Here is an 8,494-nt window from a genome sequence, read left to right as displayed (position 1 = left end):
AAAAAACAAACATGAGGAAGGAGGTCTTACCGCCGGTTCTCTCAACCACCACCACAGTCTGCTTCGAGAAGAAGCCATTAATTGCTACATTGCTAGCTCTCTCCCTCGTTATGATTATCTGGAACCTTCCTCCTTACTACCACAACCTCATCTCCACCGCTCGTCCCTGCTCCGCCGTCATCACCACCAACGTACTCTCCTCATCCAACTTCACTACCTCTCTCTCCACCACACCGGCGACGACGACGAATTTCACCACCTCACTCTCAACCACAACTACAACTCCAGCTGCTTCTCAGAAGTACGATTCAAAGCCCTCAGATCCGAACAAGCGAGTTTTCCAACCTTTCGGTAACGCGGCGGCGCTGTTCGTACTCATGGGAGCTTACCGCGGCGGTCCAACGACGTTTTCCGTTATCGGACTCGCCTCAAAGCCGATCCACGTCTTCGGGAAACCATGGTACAAATGCGAGTGGGTATCCAACAACGGAACCTCGATTCGAGCTAAAGCACAGAAGATTCTACCGGATTGGGGCTACGGACGAGTCTACACCGTCGTCGTCGTTAATTGCACTTTCAATTCAAACCCTAACTTCGATAACACCGGAGGTAAACTCATTCTCAACGCTTACTACAACGAATCCCCCAAACTCTTCGAACGATTCACTACCTTAGAGGAATCAGCCGGAATCTACGACGATTCTAAATACTCGCCGCCGTATCAATACGATTACCTCTACTGTGGCTCGTCACTGTACGGTAACGTGAGCGCTTACCGTATGAGAGAGTGGATGGCTTACCACGCTTGGTTCTTTGGTGATAGATCGCATTTTGTTTTCCACGATGCTGGTGGAGTGTCTCCAGAAGTAAGGAAGGTTCTTGAGCCGTGGATCCGAGCTGGGAGGGTTACGGTTCAGGACATTAGGGATCAGTCTCAGTATGATGGTTACTACTATAATCAGTTCCTTATTGTTAATGATTGCTTGCATCGGTATCGATACGCTGCGAATTGGACCTTCTTCTTTGATGTTGATGAGTATATATATTTGCCGCATGGGAATACACTTGAATCTGTGCTTGAGGAGTTCTCGGTTAATACTCAGTTTACGATTGAGCAGAATCCAATGTCTAGTGTTCTTTGCTTAAACGACTCCTCTCAAGATTACCCCAGGTACACTAATCTCAGCCTCAAAAACACACTTATAATGCAATTTGGAATCGACAAGTTTAGTGGTAGGGTTGTTGGATGGCTTATGAGCATGTTCTGTCTCTAGATTAGATGATACTATTAGGATCGAATCTGATGTTTCTGGATATAAAGGTCATGAAAAGGAACATACTTGTTTCTTGTTAGGATGGAATCTGGAAATTAGTTTTTTTTCACATTTATTCAAGCTGCATATGAAGGTGTAAAGGAACACACTTGTTTCTTACTTTTTGTGGCGGGTTTTGTTCAGGCAATGGGGATTTGAGAAGTTGCTGTTTAAGGATTCAAGAAGGAATATTCGGCGTGATAGGAAATACGCGATCCAAGCGAAGAACGCGTTTGCCACAGGAGTTCACATGTCTGAAAACATAGTAGGCAAAACGTTACACAAGACAGAGACAAAGATCCGTTATTACCATTACCACAACACCATAACTGTGCATGAGGAGCTTTGCAGAGAAATGTTACCCAATTCAGCCAAGAAGAAAGTGACATTGTACAATAAGCTTCCGTATGTGTACGACGACAACATGAAGAAGCTAGTGAAGACGATTAAAGAGTTTGAGCAGAAAAAACTTGGGACGGATGTGAAGAATTTCTCATGACCACGAAACCAACCACATAACTTAATCTCTCTAATAAGCATTTTGTCTATAAAGGTATAGTTTTGTTTCTCTGTTTACTTGTATCCATTTTTCCTTCTGTTTTGTCCTCTTTTACTACTCCATTTCATTAATGACTTTTTAATCAATAGTACTATTTTTTTTGAACTAGTTTGTGTATTGAACCGATAAAAATCATGGTTACTCAGGACCTTGGACATACGAAACATCGTTGGACGAAAACTCTTTTGTCACAAGACAATAATTGATTTAGCTAAAGGTTTTATAAATCATTGATTCATTCGATGATGGAACTCTATAAAATAACATATACTAAATTATTAAAAGCAATCAAGTCAAAGGTGGTTCTTAGTATTAGATCTGGAAATTAGTTGTCACTGTAATCCAATTCTTAGGCAAGCCATAGGTAGTTTCTAGTGTTTCTGAATATATAAACATATAAGATCATGAGAAGGACCAAACTTGATTCTCTGTCCCTTCTGGTATGGCTATGATTATACATGAAAGTGGTAAGATTCTACTTGTCATTGGAAGAAAATGAACTTTTCTGAAGTACAAAACACTACTGAAGCAAATATGCCAAGATCTAAATAAAGTTGCTCTATCATACAATATGTTTTTATTATACTTTGTGTCTCACAATGTGGTCCTTATTTATCTATTAATTTAAATATTTGGCCTTATGGTCCTTACCTAAAATCTAAATACTAGTTATTAACATTAACGAGAAAAAAATGAACTAGTGGCCAAGAGAGCCTGAATGAAGAAGGTCATGAGAAGGCTCCCAATCAATGGAAGAGGAGACGATCATCGAGAGCGTGGTTAGAACCTGAGATACCAATGGGCGCGAGTTAAGATCAGTAGCGACACAGCTCTTGGCAAGTTGAGCCATGGTGTAAGCCAGTTCCAACGGATACTCATTCCCTAGAGATGGATCCATGAACGCTTTTAACTTCTCTCTCACATTCTCTCCACCAAGCACATTGTTTATCTTTTTACACAACATCTCCACTTCTTCTTCTTTTTCTCCTTCCTTCTTCTTGTGTATCGTCACTGCTTCTCTCCCAGAGAGAAGCTCAAGAACCACAACTCCAAAAGCAAACACATCTAGTTTCGGAGTTATGACTCCGTTCTCCACATACTCTGGAGCCAAGTAGCCTTGCGTTCCTTCAACGTGTCTCGTCAACTGAAGATCAAGATCACCTTCATCAAGAATCCTCGCAACCCCGAAATTAGATACCTTGGCTCTGAAATTAGAATCAAGAAGTACGTTTGTACATTCCAAGTTCTTATGTATATGAGGCGGCGTCACGTAGTTATGAAGATAGTCCAACGCCTCTGCCACATCCCTCGCTATCTCAACTCTCTGTTTCCATGTCAGGGTCTTCTTATCCGACGAGTGAAGCCAATCACTAATCGATCCGTTCTCGGAATACTCGAAAACAAGGTACGAGGTTCCTTCACGGATGCAAAAACCAGAGAGACGGATGATATTGGAATGGTTTAGCTTCTTCAAGAGATTGATCTCGGAGGAAGAGACATCTCCTTTGATCACTTTCACAGCCGCATCGTCTCCGTTGATCGTAGCGCGATAAACAGAGCCATTGATCCTGTTCACTTCGCTGAAGTTAGAAGTAGCGGACTGAAGATCGTTGAATCTGTAAAGTGTTAAAGACTCGATTGCGGATTTTAAACCAAAGGCTTCTGATGAATTTGATAAATCGATTGACCATTGGCTCGTCGTTGTGGGAAGAGTCTGTTTAGTAGATGAATCAGTGAACTTGTTCTGTTCCGTCGCCGTCGTCGTTGTTAACTTCTTCTTATTAGACTTTCGTCTGTAGAAGAAGAGAGCTAAGATTAAGATTGAGAGAAGCAAAGCAGCAGCTCCGATTCCAATTCCGATGTAAATCCATTTGTGAGAACAAGAAGAAGATCCCGGAGGATCCACCGGCGTTGTTTGCGGCGGCGTAGCAGCAACAGGAGGTGGAGGAGACGACGGAGATATAACGATTTTGGATGGTTCAGTTCTGAGAGGAACAAGAATCGGAGTGAAGAAGAAGATAGTGTCTGATTCTGATTTAAGCTCGTTGCCGTCGGCTATACCGGCGGTTGTGCTGTTGAACATGTCGGCGATGACGGAGATACTATCTCCCATGGCGACTAAGTAGGTCAAGAGGTATTTAAATCCGGCGGCGGTTTGTTTGGCGGTGGGACAAGCACATCGGAGAGGAACGAGGAGGTTTAATCCGGGGGTAAGCTCTTTCTCGCCGTAACGGTTCTGTGACATCATGGCCTGACACGTGGATAAAGCTTGGTAAGTATCGTTAGCCACCGAGAAATAAGTCTCTTCTCCTCTGTTGCCGGAGAGATTGTAAGTGGCGTTNCGGTATAAATGTTAAAAAAAAATTTTGTTTGTAGGATGTCCATTAGATGTTCATGATCCAGGTTAGTTTACATTTTTTGTAAATAAAGTTTTTAAAATTTTTAGTTGAATTATAATTTCTTATACTTTCTGGGTATCAAACATTTTGATAATATATAGAAATATTACAAATGAGCATGGAAATAGAGTGCCGAAGAAAAAGCCAGACATACTTGTGACAACACAAAATTAAATTCTAGAAAGCGTAAGCACGACCAAATGACAAGTCAAGTTAGAAAGAAAAGATCTACTAAAGGTAACTTATTTAGTCTTTGATGACTTTCTAATCTGTATATACAACTTTTTAAAAACATAATGTATAACAGTCACNTTGTAAGTGGCGTTGTGCTGGTAAAATCCTTCTCCGGAGGAGGAGCAGGAGCAGTTAGCTGGGATGACGACTAGTTGACGTGTGCGGATCGTGGTGGTGACGGAGGGGAGGTCGTTGATTGCTTGGATCTCGGCGGCGGAGACGTTGAGGAGTTTGGCGATTGAGTCAGCCGTGTTGTACGGTGGTTGAGACCAGAAAGTGAGGTAAGAGCGGCAAGAGGTCGGGCCGTTACAGGTGAATCCGTTGGTTATGTTGTCGAAAGTGCGGACCTCGCAGGCGAGCTGGTGGTTGTTCACGTACGGTTGCTGAGCTATCGTCGGTGACGCGGCGAAAAGGAGGAGTAAGGTGGAGATAGAGAGCGCGTGGAGTATACGCGCAGCCATGACTGTAATGTGTGTGTGTGTTGTTTTGGCTTAAGGTGGAGGAGAGATTAAAGCTTCTCCTGAATTTAAACATAGGATGATCATTTAGACCAAAGGAGACGGCGAGGATTATATTAGTCAACATAAACGCGTCGTATGTGTTGACTTTTTTGACGTTTTCTCATTGGTCGGATCATGTTAAAGATGAGGAAAAAAAATGATAAGTGGGGTGTAGATGAGAAACTTGGTACGTCTTTATAATTTTCTTAAGTATTGACTGGGTCAGTCGATTTGTTTACTAGTCTAGACACTACTGTATATGAAACAAAAGTAAATCATACTAAATATGCCTTACAGCAACATTGGATTTTTTCTCATGCTGGTGTTAGAGATAGATCTTCTGTCAAAGAGACAATACATCCTCTAGTAATCACAGATGATACACTTACACATCTTAGAAGAAACCAAAACATTTTAGCAAGTAGATTTCTGTTGCGAGAATAATATTAGAAATTGTTGGCTGCACAAGTTTTTTTGATGAATTCTAATTTGGTTAACGACGAAGGTTAAGTCAATTTCTTCATTGCCATTATAATAATCTTCTAAGCGATATGGCGTTGTGTCTTGGAAGGAAAGAGATTCATTTGGTCTATGGTATGATGATGTTGGATGATCTAACTGGCACCACCATTTCCTTATCATCCTCCTATACGGAAGATATAATTTTAGAGTTTCGAGATGAAAACTCTCCCCATATCAAATGTCAAGCGAGTTGGCCCGGAATGAACCTGCTAACTAGTTTGACAAATAATGACACGACTATCAAAGTGATCCATGAACATGATGGCTTTTGGATTCCAAACTCATGATCCTAAAGGTTTACCAAATAACTTACAATGCAAACCGTATGGTTCTTCTCATGGATACAAAATCCAGTAGATGGACTCATTAACACATAAGATGATGGACACTACAAGCATCCAAACACAAGTCTTTCGACTAGCATAGTGGGACGAATTTTCATCATAATACTCAACAAAAAGAACATAGGTCCATTGTCAACGGCATCAGGAAGATCATTCTCTTTTTCCAATCAAACTAAAGAATGGGCCATACTTTCCTAAAATGTCGCGAAAATAACACAATCATAGAACATACCAACTACAGAATATGCAAGGAGCTGAAAAGATGTAATACGATACACCTTACCAATTTAACAGGTAAACAACGATTCAAATACAACGTGTATAAGTTTTCCAGATCCGTTATCAACCTCACTCAATGCCATATAAAACCCCTTCAGAACTGGTTGGGTAACAACAAAAATGTTTCCATCTTTTATTCGTTGTTGTAAGTGACAACTATAGTGTCTATACATCATCTTTCAGCTATAGGGGGGAACCTGACAAAAACTGTAGAAGCTAACTTACAACCACCAGATGTTCAAACTTACAGAAAAAAAAACTCAATCTTGTGGCTTATCAGATCTGTTTTTGTTTCCATATATCAAACCAGTAACCTACAAATAACATTTTAAAAAAACCATTGATATCTGAAACAACATCCTAACAAAAAAATTCATCGCAAAAGTGAAGAACGTTCGAAATATATATATATATATATACCTGAGGATCAGCAATTGGTTTCCTTTTCTCAACGTATTGATTTGGATCAGCCATTGCTGCAAGAGCTGCTCTAGCCTAGTTTTAAAACAAGAGAGACAACCCGTAAAATGAAAAAAATAAGAGATTCATTTCCCATAAACTATATAAAATTGTGAAATTAACAAAAGATTGTGGGTTACCTCTTGTTCTTTTTTGAGATCTTGAGCTGGCTTAATCCAGAGAAAATAGGCGATAGTACCGGCGACGACCCAAGAAGCGGCGCTCTGAGCACCTCTAAGACCACCCATGGAATTACCGATGAAAGACCTCACGTTCCCAATTGATCTTCTCCAGCTGCTAGCCATTTGATTTGATTTGATTGATTGATGAAGATGGCCTCCCCAAATACGACTGGGTGTTCTTCTCTAGGACTTTGTTGGATCCCTTCTCCGAGGGAATGATTTGCTTGACTTTGATGATTCTTCTTCGATATGGGAGAATTGAAGAAAGTAAAAGCAGGCGATTTGATTTTGATTCGCATTTGCTTGGTGAACACTGCCAAACACTAAACCGGTCGCCGATACGGTTTAACTCCGTTTGTGATTAACATCATGCGGTTGTAATTTCTCCACGTTGCCGAGATCTAATTTATATATTGTGGGCCGGAAAAGATAACTGTTACCGCCAGTCAGCCCATGGATTTTGGATATATGTAGCTGAGTAGTTTTTTTTTTTTTTTTTTTTTTTTTTNCTGAGTAGCTCTAATCTTGTGTGTAAGTAGAGAGATAATAAAATACAACCTGTGGAATAAAATTGAAAAAAATAAAAGTCAGAAAAGTTAACAAGAAAAAATTGGATGTTATTTGTCCATAATTATGTGTGTTTTTGTATGTAAAATTGTTGTTTTAATACTCGAAATAGATGATGCTTTCATTAGTAGAATCAAGACTAAAAGTTTTTTTTGTTGTTGTTATTGTTGTTAACAAATAAATTTTGATTGGTTTCACTTAAGGTCGTTTAATCGCTCTAATAATCAGTTAATCACCAACAAAGACATTTGGAGAAGACGTTTGGACTTATTACAAAAAGCATAAAAGAAAGTAATTAAAATTTAATTTTGGTTGTTGCAAAATTCCAACCATCTATATATAATAGCAAACCCACTTTTTGTGTCAACTTTTAATCCAACGGATGAGATTAGTTACAGTTTTAATCCAACGGTTTAAAATTATTAATCGTGTCTTTTCGTCGCACCCCCATCTTTCAAAAATCACACCTCTTAGTCTTTGCATCTCTTTGTTGTATCTCCTGGTTTCAAAAATCACATCCATTAATTTTTACACCTTTTAAATCACACCTCTTAGTCTTTGCATCTCTTTGTTGTATCTCCTGGTCTCAAAAATCACATCCATTAATTTTTACACGTTTTAAATCACACCTCCTTAGTCTTTGCATCTTTTTGTTGTACCTCATAGTTTCAAAAATACATCCATTAATTTTTACACCTTTTAATTTCACACCTCTATGTGTTACACCTCTTTGTTGTACCTCCATGTTTCACATCTATTAATTTTTATACATTTACATTTTTCACCTCTATGTCTTACACCTCTTTGTTTATTATATATAATCTTTTCTTGACTACATAAACAAGTTTCGAACAATTGTTTTCTGAGTACTAAAGAATTGTATTATTGAAGTGTTTTTTAACTTTCAAGCATCAATCTCTAATTCAAGGTAATTTAATATTTTTGCTGCGAATGACCTGTAGTGTTTCTCGGTTAGATTATTATTACTGTTAGTCGACACTATTAAGTTCATACATTAATCTTAGTTTTGTTAACTTTTAGTCTCTTCAAAAATTTTAGCCTTTCCGGTTTTCATGTTTTTGCATGGCTAATGTTATTAAGTACGTGTGCCATATTTTTTGCATGGCTAATGTTTT

The 8,494-nt window shown here is 39.1% G+C and overlaps 3 protein-coding genes across 3 annotated transcripts; 1 reads left to right on the top strand and 2 right to left on the bottom strand.

The window, feature by feature from the left end:
• Nucleotides 7-1,977, top strand: LOC104700087 (galactan beta-1,4-galactosyltransferase GALS1-like). Its single transcript, XM_010415539.1, has 2 exons — nucleotides 7-1,171; nucleotides 1,458-1,977. The coding sequence occupies exons 1-2, from the start codon at nucleotides 12-14 to the stop codon at nucleotides 1,810-1,812; spliced, it is 1,515 nt and encodes a 504-aa protein (XP_010413841.1). The 5' UTR covers nucleotides 7-11; the 3' UTR covers nucleotides 1,813-1,977.
• On the bottom strand, nucleotides 2,336-5,166 carry LOC104700086 (protein LYK5). The gene is made up of 2 exons (XM_010415538.2): nucleotides 4,598-5,166; nucleotides 2,336-4,213 (listed from the first exon to the last, which is right to left on the bottom strand). Exons 1-2 carry the CDS (start codon nucleotides 4,964-4,966, stop codon nucleotides 2,570-2,572), a joined length of 2,013 nt encoding a protein of 670 aa, XP_010413840.1. The 5' UTR covers nucleotides 4,967-5,166; the 3' UTR covers nucleotides 2,336-2,569.
• LOC104704228 lies at nucleotides 6,072-7,181 on the bottom strand. Its single transcript, XM_019227227.1, has 3 exons — nucleotides 6,750-7,181; nucleotides 6,571-6,645; nucleotides 6,072-6,464 (listed from the first exon to the last, which is right to left on the bottom strand). The coding sequence occupies exons 1-3, from the start codon at nucleotides 6,912-6,914 to the stop codon at nucleotides 6,411-6,413; spliced, it is 294 nt and encodes a 97-aa protein (XP_019082772.1). The 5' UTR covers nucleotides 6,915-7,181; the 3' UTR covers nucleotides 6,072-6,410.

Source organism: Camelina sativa, chromosome 7 (assembly GCF_000633955.1).
Source record: "Camelina sativa cultivar DH55 chromosome 7, Cs, whole genome shotgun sequence".
Lineage (NCBI taxonomy): Eukaryota > Viridiplantae > Streptophyta > Magnoliopsida > Brassicales > Brassicaceae > Camelina > Camelina sativa.
Note: the sequence above shows the minus strand (reverse complement) of the source record. Positions and strands in the feature narration are given on the sequence as shown.

What these genes read in the sequence shown, in the direction of transcription:
- LOC104704228 (XM_019227227.1), bottom strand. Translation starts at nt 6,914, where the DNA reads ATGGCTAGCAGCTGGAGAAGATCAATTGGGAACGTGAGGTCTTTCATC. An exon ending in ATCTCAAAAAAGAACAAGAG is followed by an intron (nt 6,646 to 6,749) that starts GTAACCCACAAT and finishes TTTTAAAACTAG; the next exon opens with GCTAGAGCAGCTCTTGCAGC. An exon ending in AACCAATTGCTGATCCTCAG is followed by an intron (nt 6,465 to 6,570) that starts GTATATATATAT and finishes TGTTATTTGTAG; the next exon opens with GTTACTGGTTTGATATATGG.
- LOC104700086 (XM_010415538.2), bottom strand. Translation starts at nt 4,966, where the DNA reads ATGGCTGCGCGTATACTCCACGCGCTCTCTATCTCCACCTTACTCCTC.
- LOC104700087 (XM_010415539.1), top strand. Translation starts at nt 12, where the DNA reads ATGAGGAAGGAGGTCTTACCGCCGGTTCTCTCAACCACCACCACAGTC. An exon ending in TCCTCTCAAGATTACCCCAG is followed by an intron (nt 1,172 to 1,457) that starts GTACACTAATCT and finishes GGTTTTGTTCAG; the next exon opens with GCAATGGGGATTTGAGAAGT.